We start from the raw sequence: 25,278 nt of genomic DNA on the forward strand, positions 1-25,278 counted from the left end.
GACAAGGCATAAGCGCTGTCACACAGCAGGGGTATTCAGGAATTCAGGGGCTCACACAGGTTCCTCTTGGAACCCTCTTAAGACAGGCCACTGCATCTGGGAATGGACAGGTGCAGCAACATCGGCCTGAGAACCATATCCTTATCAGTCTCAGCCCCTTCAGGAAAAAGGGTTTGTGTCACACAACCAGAGGAGCCACTGAGACCAACAGAAGTGATAGCTGAGGTTCACTCTGTAACTACTTGTGGAAGGCAGGCAGGCAGGCAGGGTGGCAAGGAGGAAAGACCTCCGCGGGCCTGTCACGAAGTTCCCGCGTCTTCAGTGTATGGCTCACAGTGCCTGGCGCCAGAGCAGGCTCTCAGTGAAAGTGCTGGAGGGATTACTATTTTCGGCTCTGACTAGTAAACTAGTGCATTCATTGTTCTCATACTCCTTACTTGGCTTCAACCTTCCGATAGAAATGTTTTCTATCTCATCAGAAACAACGCCGGCTTCACACTTCAGGAGCTCTTATCCCGGGGAAAACCAACCCTTCATTCCTGCAACGTGTCACCCGCACCCTGGGCGCTCCTGGACAGGACCCGCCCAAACCCCAGCTCACCGCCTCCGAGCTTCCAGGCGCGCCGCGATGCGGAGGCGCCGGGCCTGGATCCGCTCCTGAGGGTTATCAGAATGTATGGAGGGCCCGAGAATCGGGGTGGATAAATGTTCCTCCTCCTTCTTCTCCTCCAGGACCCCCAGAGAAGCTGGCGGATTCATGGCGGGTGCTTCCCGCCCCCAGGTAGATCTGCCTGGATCACTGCCGGACTACCGCCGGGTTGCTAACAACAAGCCGTTGTTAGGGAAAAGCAGTCACCTGACCCGCAGCTGGCAAGACTGCGCGCGCAGCCCCCCCAAGCCCCGCCCCCTGGTAGTCCGACTTCTGAGTCCCCAGTAAGGGCTCTATTCAGTTCTCCTGAAACAGTTATGGTGAGAACTGTCTTCAACCCCCCCCCCCCCCACTCCACGAAGGCCCGATGGTACTAATAGAGACTTAACAGCCCGACTAAATTGTGTTACATCACTTACTGACCCTGATGTAATTAATTCTTCACTCATCATATATTCCGAAAAACCATATTCATCCAATATGAGTGCCTAATCTACGCCAATCACTGGGCTAGCGCTGAGGCTATAAGCGTTGTCCTTTGCTCATGGAGGGAAAAGTTTGCTCGGAAAAAGTTTGAACTAAGGTATATTGCATCCATCTACTCATTCATTCCATTTTTTAGCATCTTCTTTGAGCATTTGGCCCCTTGTTCTCTCTAGAATGTGAAAACACCCCACCATCAATAAATTTGTATCTTGGAGTTCCCGCTGTGGCTCAGCATTAATGAACCCACCTAGGATCTATGAGGATGCGGGCTCCATCTTTGGCCTCGCTCAGTGGGTTAAGGATCAGCACTGCCCGTGAGCTGCGGTGAAGGTAGAAACCTAGGCTCGGACTTGTCCTTCCTGTGGGCAGGCTGGCAGCTGTAGCTCCGATCCGGACCCCTAGCCTGGGAACCTCCATATACCGCGAGTGCAGCCCTAAAAAGAAAAAGAAAATTACATCCAGCGGAGAATGGTTTTCAGTAGGGCTGAAACCTAGGACAATCCCACCATCACCACCTGCAATCACACACTTACAGAGAGAGGAGAGGAAAATGGTTTCAAGCAGAGTCGGGGGAGAGGAGTGAAAGTTAAAGAGCATAGAAGAACAATTAAACTTTCCAGGAAGCACTGTCCCTTTTTTTTCTTTCATTTTTTAAAGTTCTTTTTGAAGTACAGTTGATTTACAATGTGGTGATAATTTTTACTGTACAACAAAGTGATTCAGTTATACATGTGTACACATCCATTCTTTTTCACATTCTTTTCCCATAAAGATTATCACAGAATATTGGGTAGAGTTCCCTGTGCCATTCAGCAGGTCCCTGTTGGCCAGTCATTCCATATACCACAGTGTGCATATGCCAGTCTCAAACCTCCCAGCCCACCTCACCCCCAACCTGTCCCCTTGGATAACCGTAGGTTTCTTCTCAAAGTCTGTGAATATGTCTCTGTTCTGCAAATACGTTGGTTTGTATCCTTTTTTAGATTCCACATATAAATGATATCATACGCCGTTTGTCTTTCACTGCCTTCACTTCTCTAGGTCCATCCATGTTGCTCCAAATGGCATTCATTCATTCCCTTTTTTTTTTTTTTTTTTTGTCTTTTTGCTGTTTCTTGGGCTGCTCCCTCGGCATATGGAGGTTCCCAGGCTAGGGGTCAAATCGGAGCTGTAGCCTCCGGCCTATGCCAGAGCCACAGCAATGTGGGATCCGAGCCACATCTGCAACCTACACGCAACGCCGGATCATTAACCCACTGAGCAAGGGCAGGGACCGAACCTGCAACCTCATGGTTCCTAGTCGGATTCGTTAACCACTGCGCCACGATGGGAACTCCTCATTCATTCCTTTTTATGGGAGGACACACTGTGCTTTGAAAGGCACCATTTCCTTGGCATTTTTTGTGCTGCATTGCCAAAAAAAAAAAAAAAAAAAAAAAAAAAGTAGTGTCCTTTTCTTTCTTTCTTTTTTTTTTTTAAGGCAAGAAACAGATTTAAGATAGGACGCTTGGAGAGATGCAAGCAGGCAGGCAAGGAGGCTCTGCCTACATCGTGTTTTTATTGAGAAATAAAACCCTTTTAAAAACAGGCTGGATAATATTTGACAATCTTGTCCCACTGGCCTGAGGGAAATTCAGCAAAGGGCACTGGAGTAGTAAGAAAATGCAGGTACTAGTCTCAGACAGGCCCTGCTGCAACCTTGGGTATATCACAGCTTCTTGACCCCTACATGCGGTCAAGCTGCTATATGCTTCTACCAACCGATTCAAATCACCGGCAATTTTGAGGCCAAAGAAGATGATCCCATTATGAATAAGACCTACCCAGAGGCAAATGGAGTTTTCTTTTTTAAATTAATTTTTCCAGCATGCAAGGGTAGGGAGATTTCGGCATGCCAGACTCTGGGAGCAGCCAAGACTCCAACAGCTGCCAGGATCCTTGTCCCATATCTAGCCAGGGGGAGGCATCTGAGGAGGCGACGGCATGGGGAGGGGAAGCGTGTTTGCTTCAGAGCCTCGGAACCCTCTGCCAAATCTCTTTCCTTCTTTTTCGGCCGCCCCAAGGCATAGGGGTTCCCAGGCCAGGGATCAGATCCCAGCCAAAGCCGCAACCTAAGCCACAGCTGGGGCAATGCCAGACCCTTAACCCACTGTGCTGGGCCAGGGATTAAACCTGTGCTCCAGACTCCAGAGATGCTGCCTGCCCCACCGGGCCACAGTGGGAACTTCGAATCACTCTCTCCTTGTGTTGTAATCTTAAGCATTAAACCTCCCTAGGGACCATGGAATCAGGGGGGCAAGGTATAGTTCTGACCACAAACTCCTCTAGGTCCTGGTCCCTGTTTCCACCATCTGTGAGAAGAGAGACAACTGTGTGCGTGTCTCCAGCTGGGAGCAGGAACCGTGAGAAAGTCCACGGAAGTGGGCTGGTACTCCAGATGGGAGGGCAAACGGGCCATAAACCCCCCCTAAAAATCGATTAATAAGATGCTCAGCCTAAAGCCAGACATCTTTTGTAATAAAGAATCTGACTCCCTTTCTTACTGTTTTGATTGCTGACAGCCCTTACACCACAGGTCACTCCCCCGCTCTGCTCCACATCTGGGCAGCTGATTTTTTTTTTTTAAAGTCTGGGTGCTGTCTCCTATAGTGAGAGAAACTGGGTTAGTTGGGTACCCTTATTCTGACCCACCTCCTAACTATGATACCCCAAGCCAGTCTCCTTTCCTGGCTCTCGCCAGCCATTTCTACCCCTCCCCTGGACACCTTTTTTTTTTTTTTTTTTTTTGGTCGTCTTTTTAGGGCTGCACCCTCAGCCCATGGAAGTTCCCAGGCTAGGGGTCAAATCGGAGCTACAGCTGCTGGCTTACACCACAGCCACAGCAACCCCAGAGCCAAGCCACTTTTGCGACCTACACCACAGCTCACAGCAATGCCGGATCCTTAACTCACTGAGCAAGGCCAGGGATCGAACCTGCATCCTCATGGATGCTAGACAGATTCGTTTCCACTGAGCCACTATGGGAACTCCTTTTCCTCTATTTTTAAATTTTTAAAAATTCTTTTATTTTTATGGTCACACCTGTGACATATGTTGGGGGGGGTTGTTTCTTTTTTGGCTGCTCCCAGGCCAGGGATCAGATCCAAGCCACAACTGCGGCAACACGGGATCCTAACGCAATGTGCTGGGCTGGGGATCAAACCTGCCTCCCAGAGCTCCAGATGCCACCAATCCCATAGCACCACAGTGGGAACTCCTCTCCAGCCATTTTCTAGCCAGCCGGGATATCTTTGCTGCTGTCATGGCCAAGCTCTATAATATAACTAGCAAACCCTTTACAGAGGTGTGGGGAAAAAGCCACTCTCATTCACTGCTGGAAAGACATCCTTTAGGAGGACAGTTTGCCAGTATCTACAGTTTAAATGTAGGCACTGAGTAGGCAACTCTACTTAAAGAATTATCTTTGAGAGGACATAGGTCTAGGCTATAGCCTCCTGGGGTCAAAATCACATCAGTCACTTTTTTGTTGTTGTTGTTTTTGTTTTGTCTTTTTGCTATTTCTTGGGCCGCTCCCGCGGCATATGGAGGTTCCCAGGCTAGGGGTCGAATCGGAGCTGTAGCCACCGGCCTACGCCAGAGCCACAGCAACGCAGGATCCGAGCCGTGTCTGCAACCTACACCACAGCTCATGGCAATGCCGGATCGTTAACCCACTGAGCAAAGGCAGGGACCGAACCCGCGACCTCATGGTTCCTAGTCGGATTCGTTAACCATTGCGCCACGACGGGAACTCCGGGTCACTTTTTTTTTAAGTTTAGCTAGATGCAAGCCGGGTAGCCCTGCTTGAGTGTCCAACACTGAGGTTTTGCGGTTAGAAGGGAGGGGAGAACTGCTAAGCCAACCAAGACGCTGGGAGGCCAGGGGCTTACAAGCACACAGCCAGAGAATAAGCCCGGGTGAAAATACATGGGAACTTTCCTCCCCACTTTAAGTCTGTTACAGAAAAAACTTTAAATGCTCACTGCCAGTACTGGGAGATCAATACTGATGAGGAAAAAAAAAAAAGATATACACTTCTCAGAAGCAATATTGGAAAATGTGAGTTTTTATAAGCGCTTATGCTTTGTTCCCATCCTAACGTGTAGGTGTACTAAGTGTGGGTTATAAGCTCCTGCGGAATCAGCCTGGAAAATTAACACCATACATTAACATTCTTTCCATGGGAAGGTGTTTTTGAGTATGAAACCGCCACCTTACAAGCAATGCGTGTGTCCCAGTTATGATGAGAACAATAAACACTGCCCAGTGCCCAGTTCTGGGAGAGGCAAGTCATGAATAGCTGTTACTGCCACCTGCCTGGTGTTCTGCTTTCTGAAACAAGTCACGGGATTCTAGGACACCCAGGAGCAAGGAGGCCGATTGAACAGGACCTTTTCATGTTTTGCTGGTTTGTATCAAAGCATCAATGACTCTCTGAGACAAGTCACTGGACGTTATTTTTCTCCCCATAGCTCCCCGCCTCTTTTGCACCTACCAAGGAAAAATAAAGAAGACAATCCGAAAACAATTTAAAGGATTTAAAAATTATTTACTCTTTATTTTTATTACAATAAATATTTATCAATAGAATTAAACAATTTTAAATTAAAGCCTACTTTTACTTTTGGGTTTCACAGCAGCAGAAACAAACATACATCCAGTTGAAAGGGCAAGGCTTCCAGAATCCAGTGGCAAGAAACAGTCAGGTTTTGATTATCTGGGCGAGCAACGGGGAACAGGAATGCCGATACAAAGCCCCCGGGGAAACACACAACTGTACCCTGTCTGCACATCAGATCCTCAGAGGCTTCACGACATTCCAGCCGAGGAAGTGAAGCAAATTGTGCAGCCCCGTTTCCCACAAGAGCTGGATTTTTTTCCCCCCAGCAAGCCCATGAGCACAGCTGCTCCAGGGGCTGCCTTCTGGAACGCCTCAGAAAGGGTCCCATCATCATTCAGTCCCAGAAGCCTCAACTCTGGAGGAAGCAGCCATCTTTCTCAAAAGCTGTCTTTCTGGCTCACATAGTCCCTGGTGAAAGGCAAGTGGAAAGGGACAGATGTCCAGGGCCTTTCCTGGGGACTGAGATGAACTGAGAATAGGAAAGACTGTGGCTCCAGATAAGAAAGAGGCTTCACAGAGTAACGGGTGACATGCAGATTAAGCTAACAGGAAGAAACAGTCTGGTGCGGGCCTACCGTCTTGCTGATAATCAAGAGGAGACTGCATGTATATCGGGGTACAGTATACATATATACGCACAGAGAACATACGGATACATATTAAATATGTATATATATATACACATACCATACAGAACCAGATAAAATAAATGTTACATGATTTGCTATGAACACAGCAAGTCCTAGACAGACCAAATACTAACATGTTCCATTAAACTACTTGCAAGGGAAGACTCTGTGCTCCTCTCCAGCTTCTTCTCTAATATATTCCACTTAGAGCAAAAGTATTCCAGTTGCTTAAGGGGGACTGTTTCTAGGTACCTGAGAAGGGATGGAATCGTCCTTTTGTTTCAGAAAACTAAAGAAAGCAAACTGCGACAGGCCCCAGCTAAACAACTCAATAATTGATTCCACTGTGATTCCTGCCACCTATTCTTAGTCCCAGGGCATGAAACCTTACTCAGGAAAGTATCGATTTCTTTTCCTACAATTGGAGACAAACTGAATCTATTACGTTAGACGTGAGGGGACGAAGAGAAGGCAGGCGGCGGGGAGTTGACACGGCAGCCATGGTTCACTGCCTTCCCCTTTCAAACCAGAAGAAATGCTCCTTTAAAAAAAAAAAAAAATTGAAATTTGGAGTTTAATATTTTAATACTGAATTCTTCTTTCTTGGCACATTCCAGAAAGAGCAAATCATTACGTGTAGCTGGGTCTTGGTCTCCTGAATGGCTGCTCTGATGGGATAAGTTATGCAAATGCTCCCAAAAAATGTTAATATTGTGGGCAGTCTTAATTAGTACTTATTAAATTAAGCCTGATACTGAATGATACCAGTAATTCAAACAGATTTATAACGCAGCATTCATAGGTCTTGTAAAATTAAACCTGCAACCTGATTAGCGACATCAAGAACTAAACGAAACATGTTTTTCTGGTCAAGAACTTTCTCTTAAGAGATTAAAAAGTCCTTCTCAAAAATATCAGAATCTAGAATTCACGGTGAACTGTGTATGTTTTAATAAAAAAACAAAATCAATTCCAATTCTAATTGTTACCCACAGAAACTGCTCAAGAAGACTTTAGCCTACGAGCTGTTCACCACTCCTTATATCCTCAATACTGACTGTCTCTAAAATGTAGCATCAGGTACTCTGGCCATGATCCAATGGACAAGCTTTAAAAATACTACCCTCTGATTTAACCCGGCTTTCGAAGAATGAGTCCACGAAGGTTAAGATACTGCAAATGGCCACAGGAGATGAGATAACGCTTCTGTCCAAATGGACTTTTCCTCAAGACAAGCCCTTCTTAAGATATTCTAAAAATCAGTCTGTGTGCCATTTTCCAATTCTGGGAACCTGGCCTTTCTGATCAAATGCAACACAACCCCCTCACTCAGGCCACCTGTGAAAAAGGCTACAAATGGCAAAACTTCTTTCGCTACCCAAAATATTAGCTCATTTAAGATCTGCCTGTAAAAAGAGCAGGTCTCTGCTTAAAAACAATCAGCTAGATTATTATCTCTTGCATATTTATTAAAAAGCAAAGCATTACTAGCATGCAGGTTTAAAAGGTTACGTTTATTTTGCACCATAGAAACACTGGTAATGAATTAGCCAGTAAATCCAATTCCCATGGCTCCACACAAAGGAAAAAGTAAACACAGTGAGTGCCACTTTCTGTGGACAAGTCAGACAACCATGATTTACCACAGGCCCTAAAGGAACCAACCACCTGCCAACATGTCAGTCATTTGTACCACTGTCAAAGATGAAAAGTAAAACATACAAATCACATGGATTACATAATTAATACAGGAAAATCAGAAATTTACTTAAGCTTCCTAAAATGTACTTTAGGCCATCACACTTTCAAGTTTCACAGTGATTAATTTAACACCGTTTTTACTGTTAAAACCATCACTTAAAATGTACATGTCAAAGTGCTTCAAATGCAGCATACTAGTTACAATTCTTCCTGGAAGCTTCTAGTACTGGCAGCTCACTTAAGGTTACTCACCCACAGGGTGTTCAAGACCGGGCACACCACCTTACAAGGACACCAGAGAAAACTGGTCTGACTTCAGCAATTTCCTATAGAGTGCTCAAGCCAAGTCCAAAAACTGAGGTCAAGATAAAGGCCACTCTGAACACAGGATCCACAAAAGCAAAGATCTCTGTATCTGTGTTTGGCTGACGTGGGGACCCGAAGTCAAAAGTTCTAGTCCGTCAGGTTTACTATGTGCCCTCTGGCACGTCCCCGACCTCGACTAGTTGAGAGAGCTAAGGCCATTAAGGAGAGCTGAATGTGGCCAGATCTACAGGTGACAAAGCCAGTGGCCATCGCTGTCCTAGGAGGTGGCTAGTGAAAAGGAAACTCAGGTCAAGTATGAAGAGGCAGAGTTACAAACAGGCTTCTTCCTAAAATATAAGGGGGTGGAGCCTCTGATCCAAACACCTTCAGGCTGTTCTTTTTAGTCTCCAGAGGTTAGAGAATCAAAGTCTGCTTTGGAGAAAGCAAGTTACGGTCTAAATGCTTTACAACTGACTACAAAATAAAAGAATTCTCTGAAAGCTGAACACTTAGGAAACTTTCAAATTCACATTTGAATTTAAACTTGGTGGAGGAATGATGATTTAAGTTGTGAACATTTTAAACTGTGCACCGCAGTAGGATCCCTGGGCATTGGGCACTAAAGCGATGACTTCTTCCCCTTAGAGTGGATGCGATGCCCACTTGCTCCTTTGCATGTGCCCAGTGCCCAGGCTCTAGGTCAGGATCGATTTTCTTTTCATAACAATTGCGAATTTGGGCAACCTTAGGCATCTACTTCTCTTCCCAGCACCCCTATATTAAAATAAATGACATACTGGTAACAGTACTAGAGTATTCTAGGCCATAACCAGCACTGAACCTTCTTTTTAAAATTACAATGAAAAGTCATTTCACCATGATATCATTAAAATGCCCAGGAAGACCACTTCGTTCTTCCTTTGGAAGCTATTCATCTAACACCCTGAAGACTAAAACCCATCAACTACATCTATTACACATTAACAGAGGAATGATGGTTTACATTGTGGCAGTTTTAAACTGTGCGTTACACTAGGATGGTGAATGTTAGGCAAGGATCACAAAAGGCAGCACTGACATACTCTATTCGGGTACTTTTCAGATTTTCCTATCCCATGCCCCCCTCAAATAAAGGGGAATTATTTTCCGACAAGCATGAAAGGACATGTGTCACACCATAACCTGAAAAGAAACTTCTTACAGGTCTAGGTAACTTTGGTCAGCAGAAACACACAGCAAACCTCTGGCCTGGCTAAGGCACTCTATTCTGAAATGTACAGAAAACATGCATGTATGACCGATCATGCCACTGCTCCCCAAAAGGCAGCTCAGCGTATGCTGGGAGAAAAGCTGGGGGGTGAACACACCCCCAAATATCATGCAGAAGCCTAAAACATCTTTTAAACTTTGGAAATGTTCTGATACTTGGCAATGACACATATTCACAGGGCTCTCTGTGATGAAGTCCTGCTTCAGCTGCTCTATCACCACAACAACACATGGGGGCTTTCCTGAGCTACTTCAGGATGGCAGACTCACCCGCGAACGAGTCAGCAGCACACTACAGCTGCACGAGTCCACGGGACTCTGAAACGGGGAATGATTCACTTTTCATCTTTTATCTTGTTGGCAGCCATCTTTTTTTCCATCTAATGATATCAGTACAACTGACCATAGCATAATTCTTAACCACCATAGGGAAATATGTTATAAAGAATAGACACAAAACAATTTTCAAAGAAACTTGATCCAACAGAAAAAGAGCTTAAACATACTTTGAGTTAAAATAGCCCCAAAATTATAGGACATGACCCTATGCCAAGGGTCAAGGGTATTCTTTTACCACATTGTATGCGCAAGGTGAAAAAAGCCTGTGGTCCAAATCTGCCCTTGTACAAAGAGTTATCAGTTCTTTTCTTCTATAATACAGATAAATCTCATTCTTGTACACAAGGTCAACAAAACAGTAAAACGATTAACCTAGAACCTTCAAACAAAGCTTTGTTCCCGGCCCAAGTTATACACTTTATCCAGTTCAATTCTACAGATGATACAGAACAAGGTATACAATAAATAGAGTTACTTTTACTTAATTAGTTCATTCTCTGACCTCCATGATGGCAATTTATTAACAAACATGGAATCACTACCCATATTTTCCTGCATCAATTTCTCACCAATTTTCAGTGTTCATTTTTGTCTCAGAGAAAGTCACTGAATATACCTCAAACTTTACAATTAAGTACAAAACTATGTGTTAGCTCCTTGATGCCTCATTTCTAAGAACCTGAATGACAATGATTAGACCTCACTTAAAAACTGAAATATCAATTACGTAGTTATTTTTACAAAGCAGCAGACTAAAACCCAACACAGAAACATGCTCTAATTAAATTGAACGATGGTCACATTTATAGATAAATAATGATTAAGGATTTAATTACATATCAACACAGTGGTGCCTATTTTATCCAAGTGCAATCCGTCCAAAATAAAAGGGTTTAAGATACACTTTTCATTCAAGCACAAACTTCATTCAGTAGAAAGAAAGAAGAAAATCAGCCAGTAAATTTCACCACCACCAAATTAAATGAAGACAAAATGAAAAAGAAATAGAAGAAAATATCCACAACCATGAAAAGGTATGATCATAAAACAATAAGTCAAAGAGATTTTTATGTCTGTCAGTAAACCTCAAAAATTACCCCAAGTCATATTAAGGGAACACATACTCAGTAAGGCATATATTATTAAAATTTTTCTTCTAGTGGGGAAGTGAGCAAGTTGGGGAAAAGAGAAAGGAAGGAAGGAAAGACAAATTATATCAGAAAACTAATTTCATAGTGAGGTTCATGAGATTCCTAACTTCTAAGAAAATTTTTCTTCTAAGGAGGTTTATCTGTGTCCCTCACAAGTAATTACTGTAAGACTGCAACTGTCCCATGCATTCATATGATCACAGTTCACAGGCACCAAATCTCAGCAACCTGCAGCCACGTTTACACAATGAACCATGCCAAGGAGTGAGCTACAACTGCAATCCCTTCTCCACTAAGTCTCAATAGAATATTTTTCTTAAAAGAAAATTGAACCATTTATCAAGATCTGTTCCATTACAAAGAGAGCCAGAATACTAGAGACTCTAAATATAGACATATATATTAGCTCTCTTAGCACATGAGGACAAAAGGCATTTCCATGGGAAAGAGAAACCAGTATTTGGCAACTGCATATTGTTCTGTAATCATTTGGCACCTCTTGCTGAAGGTGACTCGCTCTTATCTTTTCCCTTTATTAGATTTGGGCTACTGATAGCTTCCACAGCTAAAGACCTACTTCTAAATACCAAATTTGAAAACACATTGGTGGGTTTTCTGAACGTTATCAATGTCCCTAAACCAATTTAAGGGTTTTAAAAATAAAAACCAAGCATCTTTAACTGTGTATGAACCAAAACATTATGGATTCCTGAAGCTAAAATTACTAGGAACATTTTGCTGATCTAATGTTTTATGTTTAACCAAAACATCACATGGTTTTATTAAAAAAAAAAAATAAGCTGGAAGTTAGTAGGTCCAAAATTCTACAAGTTCAGATCCTATGTATCATTCCTGCTGTTCAAGCACCACACATACTGAGTTCCCACGTCTGTTAGGCAGATCTGTTTAGGTCAATGGTGATGGATGAAATATTTACAAGCATCTTATTTACAGTACTTCTTTCTGTAGATTACAGGCCAATATTCTTTTCTTCCATTCCTAGTCAATCCGAGTTTGGTTTCCTCAATGAGAAGGGGTAAATCTGAAAATGGCTGCTCAGCTGCTTTACCTATAGAGAACCAAAACATGAGGCAATGACAAATATGTACATAATTCCATTTTCTAAAATCATACAGAAGTCACCCTTGGGAGACAACAATTTACTGGCATGGCAAATATTGTCAGAAACAAAGCAGTTTTTTCTGGACTAGGATAGCTATAGAGCTAGATAGCTAAATCACTTCTAGAACGTAAACCTGGGTCTGCCCAACACCAAAATCTAGTCTTTCTAGAATGTTCCAGACCCCAAACCCTTATATCAAAATCTATTGAAAAATTACAGAGTTATAATATCTGGCAGATTAAATATTTACATATATGGTTAGAGTCAATGTTCAGCTTCTTACAACACTTCCGGGTAGTCATTCCTAATCTGATGAAACAGAATAAAACTAGATTTGTAGATTCTGGATGCTTTAGGCCATATTAGTTAGGGAAGCCCTTGTGAGCAGGCAAGAGCATGGTTATGTCTGTGCCAGTTAGCTAATATTGTTTATTTAATACTTATTTCCATTCTGATTCGTCATGTTTACATTTCGATAGTTCAGGTGAATGTTTTGTATGGCGTATGAAGTTTTGCCTTCTGGTCAGAAGTGGCAGATATGTAGAACAGAAAGACAGACCAAAAAAAGATGCTCCTGGAGTTTTTTTCAATTAGCTTGTGCATATATTTATTTACCAGATTTTTAGCAATGAAAAATATCCTGTCTTTGTATTTAAAGAAAAATGTGTTTGGTTTGGTTTGGCGTGTGTATGGCTTTCTAAAGTTATGGCTGCAGAGGGGTTATAATAAGTTAAAACAATTACGAAAGACACTGGCAGCTATGCTCAACCTCATGCATACGACTGAGGCCCAGAGTGGTGACATAAAGCATGTAATGTTAAATTTGCACAAATAAAAACATAAATGATTATGTCTTCATGTCACAATTCACAGACTTATCATGGTTTTACATCTATTTTATTCCCCCAAATGTGGACTACTTTGAGGAGAAATACTAAGGGAAGAAACCTAAGTTTAAGCAACATATGCACGCTATAAAAAGTTGTTATCAAGCACGACAGGTGCCATTTTAAAAACATGTACGACAATGCAGAAGTGAAGACATTTTGTTTCTCAAACTGACCCACAGCAGGTTCCTTTCAAAACAAACATACCAAAAAGAAGTATTTTAAAAGCCGGAGAAATGTGAATACCCTTTGACATAAATCGACTGCTATGAAATTATCCTCAGAAAATAAAGCAAATGAAGGAAAAACATATTATTCCAGATCGTTCACTCCAACTTTATTTTTAATAGTGAAAATGTGGAAACAATCTAAATGAGTAAAGTAACTGGATCACGGTTAAGTAAGTTGATAATTACTAAGTAATCTCCTTGATGGAATACTGTACGGCAGTTAACAATCATAATCAAGACACTATGCTAAGATATGTAAAATAATTAGAGAATGTTAAAGCGTGAGGAAAAAGAAAGTAAAATGCATGGTTCTGATTCTTATTTATTACACCTAGCCTAGTCCATTTGTCCTGAAACCAGTTTCTTATTTCAGAAGAGAATACTAAGGCTTGCAGAATACTTCTTAAATCTACTCTCTTCTGTATTCCCCCACATAAAAATGCCCCTGAAGCTAAAGAAGCAAGTATAAAAATAGATCATCAACACATGGGATTATTTTGTTTATCGAATTAAAAGCACAAAGGTGTTTATAATTCCATTACCAAGAAAATGGTTTACATTTCTTCTCACTTAAAAACAAGAATTACTTCCTCACAATAATTACCCAGCTTTGAAATTATTTGTAGTGAGTACAACATATTCATTAGAGAAACAATACCTGAAATTACACACCTGGATATTACGCATCATTTAGAGACTATGCCCAAATTCCTCCACCTACTGAAATACGCCAGTTTCTTCTGAAATTTTCCCTCACCTCCGTTCCACTATTTATAAGACTCAAATGGAACCAGTTTGGCTCTAGATTACTCACCACTCGTACTCCATAATGGATGTGGGCCAGAGTGAAAGCAGTGGTTAATGTAAACAGGAAAATGCTCTCAACGTAAGAGGTTACTCCTACATTTACCACCATGACAACCAAGAAGAGGGGAGCCAGCAACCAATTCAAAGTTGGACACCGGGTACTGCTCATTTGACAAACAATCAGCTGGCACTTGAAGTTATTTTTTAAAAGAGAGAGAGAGAGAATGAAAATTTAATTAGCAAAGCCCTAGTCACTCCAACATTTAAAGCATTCAAGTGCTTGAGCCAAGATATTTACATTACATCATTACTAAGGTCAGTAATTCTCAACTGCTAAGGAATCCAACTGGACCTCTGCCCCCAGCCCTTAACCCGTGGGCCCTTGGAGTGTGTGTCAGAAGAGGCTGGAAGGTAATTTAGTAAGGATGCTACAGAAGGCATTCTTCTACTGGGCTAAGTTAGTTTGGATAAAAGATTTCTCCCAACTTTAAGATTCTAGGATATATATCTGAAAACAATTTTTTTTAAAGCAGCCTCCCAAAGTCCCGCATGACTAAATTTCTTCATGGAGATGAGGCGAGGCTACCTCCAGTGCAGTCACATTATCACAGCAATACCTCAGAATGTCTTTGGCTCTCTTTACTTCAATATTCTTTCAGAGATGATTTTGATGCAAGGCATTCATGTTTTCAGATCTTTAAATCCTATCAATCAGTATGACTTGAGACAGTGAATGTGTGTTCCAGACATGGAAATGTAAACTAGTGGTTAAGGTGAAAATAAAAACTTATTAAGGGCCTGGCCTGAGCAGGAGCACAGGCTTCTTGGCTGCCAGGACTCCCGGGGTCTTTTCTCAAACCCTCCCCATCTTTCCCTTCTGCCCTCTTGCTGGGCCACAGCAGAGAGGGGGATTTTTAAAACAGGTAGTATTTATTGAGAAGTTTTTTACTCTATGTTCTTAATTTAAAAATCAGTTGATCCAAAAACATGTGGAGGGTGTGGGGTACGCATGTATGTTCCCTCTCTCAAAAACCCCTTTTAAGCTCCCTAATCATCAGATCTACAGCCATTTCAACCACACTATTAAGAATATTTAGAGCCTGAAGGGAATTATCCCATGACTTCTTTAAGAGGCAACCAAAACAAAACATTTAAACTGTGCCATGGTTCCAAAATACTCCAGCCAAATCCTGAGTTCTAGCTGTGGCTCAGCAGGTTAGGAACCCAACACAGTATCCATGAGGTTATGGGTTCAATCCTTGGCCTCTCTCATTGGGTTAAGGATCTGGCCGTGCCTGCAAGCTGTGGCATAGGTCACAGATGCGGCTCAGATCCAGTATTGCTGGGGTGTAGGCCTGTAGCTGCAGCTCCAATTTGACCCCTAGCTCAGGAATTTCCATATGCCACAGGTGTGGATGAATAAAGAAAAATACTGCAAATCCAATTGGCTTCAAAGGGAAAAATAATTTTTGGCATGCTCTGTCTTTGAGGTTACTAATTATTCTTTCAAATTTCTAATGTAAAATCTTTAAATTAAAATCTGCTTAGGCGTTCTCCTGTCACTCAGTGGGTTAAGGATCCAGCACTGTCACTGCAGTGGCCCAGGTTGCTGCTGTGGCGTGGGTTTGATCCCGGCCCTGGAACTTCCACATGCCGTGAGTGTGGGAGGGGGAAAAAAAGTCTGCGTTTTCTAATATTATACAAGTTTCTCAAATTATCAAATTCTGTCAAATATTCCTTTTAAACATTATGATTTTTAAAAGAAAAACTCTTACTGTGATGTTGGCAAAGGCTGTTCCAACCATAAAGTAGAAAACTCTAGGATGTAACTCTAAAATATCTGAAGGTGACTGGAGGATCCACGCTGTAGACAAAACGAAGAGCAAACATGGAGAAAAGAAGGGAACCATAGCTTCATAGACTGAATTGTGTTTCAAGGTGTTATTTTTATAGCTTCTGAAAAACAAATCAAGCAATACAAAGAACACTGTTACATGTCAAACTTACATTGTGCTTACATGTCACAGTTTCACACTTATCCCCTTATTTTTTTACTCCAAATAATCCCATGGCATAGGTAGAACCAACACTATTAATCCCATTTTACAGACAGGTTAACTGAGGATGAGAATTCAAATTTACATAACTTGCTACCCAGTGGCAGGGCCAGGACTAAAATGGAAGTCTTCAGACCGCTGGTCTCATGCCCACCCCCACCCCCAGAATGTAAAGATGAATAAAACTGGGTCTTTGTTCCGGGATTATATTCTAACAGGAAAAATAAAATGAAGACAAAGCAATATTAGAAGAGTACCTCACGGTGCTACTATGCTACGCAATCTAAGAGTGAAAGACTGAACTGAGACAGTCCACGGCGTATTGCAGTGTCTCTGAGCACACGGGCGGCGCTCTCCTACACGTCTGCTCATTTGAACAGGGCCCCCAATCCTTGTCCTGGTTCTGCTGCTAATTACGTAACCCAGGGCAAGATCAAGCCAGGACCTCAACTTTAGAGGAAGAAAAGGAAATGACTCAAATAATCTCTAAGGACCCCAGAGCTTTAAATTTTACGGCTCTTTAAATCTATGAATAACTGCCAGCAGCCATAAATGGGGAAGATTCATAGAGCTTGGCTTGACACGGACAGGATTCTGCAAGACACACCTGAGCACTGAAGGATGAAGTAGGAAGTGCAAGAGGAAGCTCCAAATAGAGGAAACAGGAGCAGAAGGAAAAGAGTGGGAGCAAAAGAACTGAGGAGAGAAAGTGGAAAAGACATGCAGGTCACATAGGTAAATTCAGTGTGGCTGAGGCCAAATGCAAAGTGGATAAATCAGAGAAGGGAAACTCCGCTGGGGTGACTCGCCTCCCAAGCCCTCCCTGACGCCTCGGGGGGCCTTTCCACATGGTACTGAGCAGAGTCAGCACAGGTCCAGGATTTGGTTCGAAACTATGTTCAGAAATTTTATTTTACGATCATGCTAACTAAAATTACATATGATCAATTTATAAAAACGTATAATCAAGTTAGGAAAAGAAGGTAAGCCTATCAATACTGGACAGGAACAGGCTTCCTCTTGCTTGAGGCACAAAAAATTAACAAACTAGCAAACTGTTTGGTGAGCTCCAAACTGTTACAAAAGAACTCTTAGTGTGGGACTAGGATTGAATTGACCATGCTAGCCCCCAGAGATAACCAAAATTATCCTTGTGCCAGACTCAAAATATAGGTTTCAGGACCTTTCCAAAATGTCCAGATTCCGAAAGGAAAAGAGTTCCTAAAATTCATCTCAGTAGCAATTTCTAAAGATTTTTCCCTATTTCTAGACTGCTAAAAAAATAAACTACTTACCTGAAAAAGTTTAATAAACTCATTGGAAGAGTCACGCATAATGCACAACCTAAAGGGAAGAATATTTAAATGATTATGAATTATTATTCAAGAGTGATTTTTATAATAATAGAATAGATACAAAACATGTAATATTTTTAGACCAATAATTTTCAGATTCAGGTTTACTTCTGCAATGAAATTAAATACACTTTTTAAACAGCATTTACAACTGGAAGAGTAGCAGAACAGTTTGATGATGCAGAGCAGAGACAAGGAACCAAAGTGGGCATGAACCTCAGCTGTGCCACCAACTGGTTATGTGACTTCAGGCAAATTAACTTCTCAATGCATCAGTTTCCTCTTTTGTAAGACAGGGATAATAGCATCAGTGTTATGAGAATTGCATGAGTTATTACATACAAAGACTACTAGGACAGGACTTGGTACATAGTAAACTGCAGAAGAGGTTTGAGTTGTTTACTGGAAGAAGGGGCAATTAATCGATCTTGCTGCTTCCCAATTACATCTATTTTCACTTCCCTAGCATTAATTTCTCCCCCTACCCTATACACTAGTTCTTTTCCCCTCAATCCAAAAAACAAGAATGGCCTTCCCAAGAAACCCCAGCATTGCTTCTGCTGCTCTATCTACTATCTTGACTCTGCTATTTCCTATCACTCACCAAACTTTTCTGTTGTCTTTAATTCCTCAGTACTCTTACTCATTCTGCCGCCCCTCTGCAGAAACTGTACTCTTGAAGTATATCAAGCTCTCCTACTAATCAAATTCAGCATCCTGGAGTTCCCGTCGTGGCACAGTGGTTAACGAATCCGACTAGGAACCATGAGGTTGCGGGTTCAATCCCTGGCCTCACTCAGTGGGTTAAGGATCCAGCATTGCCGTGAGCTGTGGTGTACGTCACAGACACAGCTCGGATCTTGCGTTGCTGTGGCTCTGGTGTAGGCCGGCGTCTACAGCTCCGATTAGACCCCTAGCTTGGGAACCTCCATATGCTGTGAGTGAGAAAAAAAAGACCAAAAAAAAAAAAATTTCAGCATCCTTTCTTCATTCCTGATTTCTAAGTGAGATGACTCTGCTGCCTATCCCCTAACTGCAATTTTTTCCTCCCCTGGCCTTCATGATTCCATTCTCCCGGTGTTCCTGCTAGCCATCCAACCACTACATCTGGAGCCCTTCATTGGCAATCTACCTCCTGCATATTCCTTGAGCATCTGTTCTCCCTCACAGAACCTTCTCTTAAAGCTTTAACCATAGCTACCTGCACAGGACTCCAAAATCTAGTTATGTACCCTTGGAAATCAGACAATCTCTCTAGGCTTCAGATTCACAGTTTTACAATGAAGACAGGTTAGATGATTTTCGAGTAACCCCTGAACCTTTAAAATTCTCTGATTCTGTGATCTACAGAGACTTAAATTCCTGATCTATTCCTCTTTCAAACTCCAAATCAATACATGTGGCAACTTTCTGGACACCTCAATTAGGTACTTCCTTGTCACTCAACATATTAGCCCATTCCAGACTCCTGGTGACCAAACTTGGCTTGGGGGTGGGGGGTGTCAATGCAGCTATAACCTTAAGGATCAAAGATAGGAGAAGAGCATTCCTTCCAACAATTCCTAAGGCACTTTGCTAAAAACAGATGAAAAGACTAGTATCCACCAAACAGAGATGAGATGACTCTGCCACTTCCAAGCCCAACTGGAACAAAGTTAGAAGATCTTAGAGGGAATGCAAGAAGACAAGATGTGCTCCAAGCCCTCAGAAATTTTTAGCAGCTTACTCCATGTCAAGCACTGGTAGGGAGCCAGAGCTAAAGGGATTAATCCAGAATCACTGTAGCTCTGAGGTGCTGAAGAGGCCCAAAGAAACTTGCAAAAGATTTGGTGCCAAGAGTATGTTTAGTTTAAAATATCCTGAAATAGCTTTATCTTAATTAAGTAAGGTAAGCACAAAAAAAAAAAAAAAAAAAAAAAAAGGCCTGAGCTCTATGCAGGCTGCCAAAGAGAAACACTGTATCTTCTACCTCTTCTCTAAATAACACTTCATGTACTTTCTGTAATGAGTATTTAATTGTTAAATCTTATGTATTAAATACTCTATTAATGATAGCGATAGAACCCACACATATGCAGACCTGCTTTTTGCTAGACTTCATAATACAGGAATCAGTAGCTACAGAAAAATGAGGCTCAAAGTCATAAAAAAAGGTTGAGGAGAATGAGATGAACACCAAGAATAACATGGTCACAACAAATGTTCTGGTTTCTCACATTTCCAGGCTTATTGATTAAATAGAAATGTCCATAAAAACCACCAAGACAAAAAGTGCTTTAAGAAAAGTAAAAAAGACAAACAAGAAACAAGGGGGAAAATGTCATTTCTAGGAAAACAATGGATTAGTATTCCCAATAAAGCTTCTAAAAATAAAAGAAATGGTTAACAATCCTATAGCAAAAATTGACTAGATATAAAAAGAAATATAAATGGCTCTCAAACACTAGAAAAGCTCATTCATAGCAACAGAAATACAAATTAAAACTATACGGATATATATAGTTTCTTAGCTATCATCAATTGGCAAAAATCCCAAAGTTTGACAACACACTATGTTGGTAAAACTAAATAAACAAGCACTTTCATACACGGCTAGTGGGAATTCCAAATCAGCTAAGCCATATGGAAGGGAATATGGGAATATTTAGAGAAACTGCATATATCTGTCCTTTACTAAAAATTCTACTTTTAGAGATCTCTTCCAAAATACCCTGGCAAAAATCATGAAAAGATATACACATATGTACAAGACAATTTACTGCCGTAATCTGTGTGACAGCAAAAGACTAGAAATAACCCAAATGTCCATCAGTAGAAGGCTAGTTGACTGTGGATATGGTACATCCGCACAACCAAATACCAGGGAGCTAGAAGAAGAAATGAGGACGATCCCTATACGTCACTATGCGGTGATCTCTAGGATGTACTACCATGTGGAGAAAAAAGCCAAAAACATGCGTGTTAAAACATGTACAGTAGGCTGCCATTTATCTATAAAAAAGGGTGATAAAAATCATACACACACACACTTTTACTTATATTAAAAAACAATAGGAGTTCCCGTCTTGGCACAGTGGTTAACGAATCCGACTAGGAACCATGAGGTTGTGGGTTCGGTCCCTGCCCTTGCTCAGTGGGTTAACGATCCGGCGTTGCCGTGAGCTGTGGTGTAGGTTGCAGAAGCGGCTCGGATCCTGCATTGCTGTGGCTCTGGTGTAGGCCGGTGGCTACAGATCCGATTCGACCCCTAGCCTGGGAACCTCCATATGCCGCGGGAGCGGCCCAAGAAATAGCAACAACAACAACAACAAAAAAAAAAACAATAAAAAGAGACACCGGAGTTCCCTTGTGGTACAGCAAGTTAAGGATCCAGTGTTGTCAATGAAGTAGCTTGGGTTGCTGCTATGGCATGGGTTCGATCCCTGGCCCAGGAACTTCCACATGCCACAGGAATGGCCAAAAAAAAAAAAAAAAAGACTTCTTTGAATACACCTTGTTTTATATATAGATTTGACTTGGTAATCATGTGCACATGTTAGATAATTATAAAGGAAAAATAAATTTTAAAAGAAAAAGTAACACCTAAAAATCAAAAGTAAAATGAAACCACCTTAAATGTACATATCCACAGTTGGTGGCATAACCACAGAATGGCAACTTCAGAATGTGATAACCTGACTGGGCCTCTCTAGTGGAATAAACCATAAGGAAAAACCCAAATCTTAATTTTCGGTAATCATACTGTTGCTGATTTTGGTACTATGTTCTGACACCCTTATGGGTGTTTTGTGGAATACAGCAAAGGAATTATTATTTTGTGTCGTTGGAAGGTAAAGACTTTTTGACAGAGTTTAAAAGAGATTCCAATGTAAGATCAATGGGGTTAAGTAAAAAATCTGTATCATCAAATTGGATTTGGAATGATCAGTATGAACTTATGAGGTATTTTATCAAAAAACAAACTATTCCCCTGGCTAGCCACTGAATGAATGAATTCGGAAGCAGTCATCATCAGCGTCTGTCAGTACCCTTAGGTGAGGAGTTAAGGCAGAACTTTGTCGTAAATGGAACAGACATACAATACCTAACCCTCTGGTCACTACTGACACCACAAAAAGAAAGACAACTTGATACTGTGTGGCTCCTAATGTAACACAATAGGAAGTACTCTTACCTCATAAGTGTCATTGCCCTCAATTTATAAATTACAAAGAAAACTATATGCCTATTAAAATACCCACATGACATTCAAAAACCTACCTCATATATCAGAGATTCCGTTTTAACATGTTCAATTAACATTTAACGATAAAATGCAGCAAACCTGCCACAGGACAAGCTATATAAATCAAGATTTCACTCATGGTAGGAGATGAAAAATAGCTAGCTTTATCAAAGTGAAGAAATCACAGTTCATATAGGGACCCCCAAAAATGAACATGTGGTAGATGACAATGGGCTTCCTAAAATATCTGTAGCCCAGAGCCACAGAAAAAGCCCCAAACGAGTACTTTTCTGAAAGCCAGTGCCTAACACGCCATCTTCTCAGCTGCTTCTAAGCCTTCAGTTCCCATTCTACAACCGAGGCTCATGGACATAAAGAGGGGAGATAATTTTTTAGGTAAGGGAATGGAGCAACAGCCAGCGAGTTTGTTTGTTTGTTTTTAGTCTACAAAGGTCTTAGTGCCACTCGTAGTGTCCCACGGATTCCCCTCCCTCTTTGCCTCTTTCCATAAAAAGACACGCTCGACCATTCTGTACATACCCCTCCGGCTGAAATCAAAATGCAAACACTACTGTGATCAAAAACCTGTAGCTCACATTCAGAGACTTAAAAAAAAAAAAAAGGTGTCTATAAGGGATAGAAGTTCAATTTTTGGAGGGGACATATTATCATAAAGCAAACTGTGTTTCACCGTTTCAATTCTTCAAACTGCTCATCTTCCATTTAGAGAGAAGTATTGAAATCACCTAAATGTGGCTCCTTCAAAACAGTCTGGATTAACCTGAGTAGTTACTTTACCAGGTTTGTGTGATCTATTTTGCTATGTCCTTCTGCTCTGAAATAGCTTGGTGTTGAACAAAAATAAAACAAAACAAAACACCTTATTTTCCTTAATGATTTGGTTGAAACCCTAGGAGGCCGAAGGGTGGTTCTATTTGCTAGAGGGTGTGGGGGAGGAGGGAAGGGTGCTGTTGCTTGTTATAGTCAAACACTGGCTTTTACAACAAAGTGATGTTAAGACAGGCTTCAACATGGAGCTTCTTACCAATAATCATTGTAGTGAATAGGTCTCTATATAAGAAATTAAACAGGAAAGGTTCATACCAGGCCTCAACTCCCACAACTGCAGTCACTATGTAGACAATAGAAATAGTCTGGAAGGAAAACGCAGACAAAAGCATACGGAGCATTAACGGCAGGAAAGATCAGGGCGTCAATAACGCTTTCTGCGGTCTAACATACAGCTTTAGTAAAAGCAAGCAGTATGCTTAAAGTCTAAATCTGTGGCAAGTCTTCTTGCCATTAAGATATATATATATATATATATTTTTTTTTTTTTAGCCAGCAACACCGCAAAATAACTAACTTCTAGACAATACAAGTGCCTGGCCTCATAAGGCACTTTATCAATGGGTTGATCCAATGAGCCCACTCAATTACTTTCTTCAAATACACCCCAACTTCTGACTCTTTAGTGCAGTCTCAGGTGGGAAGGGCGAAATGGCAACACAAAAAGCCAGGATTCGCAGGCAGGGGGGAGTTCACAGCAAGCCTACAAAGTAAGAGAAAACAAATCTCTCCACTCACGGAAAAGTTGGCAAGGAAGGAAAAAAACCGCCAACAATTTAACTATATATGCATAACTTTCTTTATAAAATCAACAGTTCCAATGAATGTTTATTAAGAAACTGCCAGTTTTTTGGCATAATAATGTCACTGTGATTATGTACTTTAAAGAGAGCTCTTGCCATCTAGAGATACACAGTAAAATATTTATCATATAATGTCAGGATTTTCCTTTAAAATAACTGGGAGGATGGAGCTCCCACTGTGGCTCAGTGGTTAACGAATCCGACTAGGAACCATGAGGTTGCAGGTTTGATCCCTGGCCTTGCTTAGTGGGTTAAGGATCCGGCGTTGCCGTGAGCTGTGGTGTAGGTTGCAGATGTGGTTCCGATCCTGCGTTGCTGTGGCTGTGGTGTAGGCCAGCGGCTACACCTCCAATTAGATCCCTAGCCTGGGAACCTCCATGTGCCGCGGGTGCGGCCCTAGAAAAGGCAAAAAGAAAAAATAAATAAATTAATTAATTAATTAAATAACTGGGAGGAGGGGGAGCAAGATTATACATGACACTAGATTGGCCATGTGTTAACTGCTGAAGCTAAGTAATAGGTACATAAGGGTTCACTATATTATTCTCTCTGCTTTTGTACCTATTTAAAATTGCCCATAAATAACGGAGAAATAATATAAAAGAAAAAAGAAAAAAATTTAAAGCACCCATCAGTTCTAACCAAAAAAGCATAAGGTCAATAAAGAAGGAACAACAAAAAGTTTCCCCAAAATTCATGACCATGTTGCAAATTAAGGAAGAACACATACTTACCACCTGGCTAACGTCATATCCCCATGGCAGGAAAAGAATCCCTGTGTTATACTTTTCCCAGTGGGACAGGATGAAAGAAAATAAAACTACCCATAGCAGGAGATAAAGAACAAAAACACTGACACCAGATGATCCTCGTCCAAAAATGGAATACACAGTTACAACAAAGTAAACACATGACCAACTGTCTAAGCCATGGTCAAAGAGTTCTCCTAACGGGGTGCTGGAATTGGTTCTACGGGCTTGCTTTCCATCCACACCATCTGCAACAAAAACACATTACCATAAGAAAAGGTCACTCTCTACACCCGCATGCACAAAGTCTTCTGCAAAAAAATGGACAAGAACAAAACAGAACATATCAGCGTATCATAGGAATCTTAATTAACTAAAGTATAATTAGCAGCCAGTACTACAAAAATCCCATCTTTCATTCCTACAATGCAAAGTGCTCAGAAACAAAATCCATAGTTTCTCAGTTTAATCTAAAAATTAAAATATGTTAAATCACACTGGGAGCTCCTGTTGCGGCACAGTGGAAACGAATCCGACTAGGAACCATGAGGTTGTAGGCTCGATCCCTGGCCTCGCTCAGTGGGTGGAGGATCCAGCATTGCCGTGAACTGTGGTGTAGGTCACAGACATGGCTCAGATCTGGCATTGCTGTGGCTGTGGTGTAGGTCGGCAGCTGTAGCTCCAAATCAATCCCTAGCCTGGGAACCTCCATATGCCACAGGTATGGCCCTAAAAAGCAAAAAAAAAAACAAAAAAACACACTGAATGGTGTCAATTTCAGATGTGAGAAAGAAGCATTCCAGCTGGGCTTTGAATTCCTCCAAATCTGCTTAAAAACTGAGTTGTCCCACTAGCCACAAATTCTTAAGCCTCCAGAGAATGTTCAACAGTTGTTTTATAATTTATCTGACCACTCTTTGCTCTAGGATCCAAAAACACTCTGTACATCCGTGATAACACCTGTTTCATCTTGTTTGTCATCAGCCTCTTTACAGACGGACCA

At 41.5% G+C, this 25,278-nt stretch overlaps 2 protein-coding genes across 17 annotated transcripts in view; both read right to left on the reverse strand.

Annotated features, from left to right (window-relative positions):
- DRC1 (dynein regulatory complex subunit 1) overlaps positions 1-815 on the reverse strand; it is a 40,488-nt gene extending 39,673 nt beyond the window's left edge. For all 14 annotated transcript variants that reach the window (XR_014842427.1, XR_014842429.1, XR_014842428.1 and 11 more), the window contains exon 1: positions 602-815. Coding sequence is in view for 3 of the 14 variants with exons in the window: in XM_085019828.1 (XP_084875954.1) it covers positions 602-759 (158 nt within the window). In the remaining 11 variants the exon portion in view is untranslated. The remainder of the gene's footprint in view (positions 1-601) is intronic.
- Positions 816-5,702: 4,887 nt separating this feature from the next.
- Positions 5,703-25,278, reverse strand: part of SELENOI (selenoprotein I) — a 44,528-nt gene continuing 24,952 nt past the window's right edge. The window contains exons 5-10 of one of the 3 annotated variants that reach the window (XR_014839380.1): positions 24,261-24,523; positions 22,979-23,028; positions 17,590-17,638; positions 16,013-16,193; positions 14,245-14,427; positions 5,703-12,259 (exon numbers count right to left, since the gene is read on the reverse strand). Coding sequence is in view for 2 of the 3 variants with exons in the window: in XM_021085655.2 (XP_020941314.1) it covers positions 14,128-14,427; positions 16,013-16,193; positions 17,590-17,638; positions 22,920-23,028; positions 24,261-24,523 (902 nt within the window). In the remaining variant the exon portion in view is untranslated. 3 annotated transcript variants of the gene reach the window in all.

This window comes from Sus scrofa, chromosome 3, assembly GCF_054392235.1.
Source record: "Sus scrofa isolate SSC_HxYL_T2T_F1_AM1 chromosome 3, Sscrofa_HxYL_maternal_Yorkshire_Landrace_v2.0, whole genome shotgun sequence".
In the NCBI taxonomy this organism is placed as follows: domain Eukaryota; kingdom Metazoa; phylum Chordata; class Mammalia; order Artiodactyla; family Suidae; genus Sus; species Sus scrofa.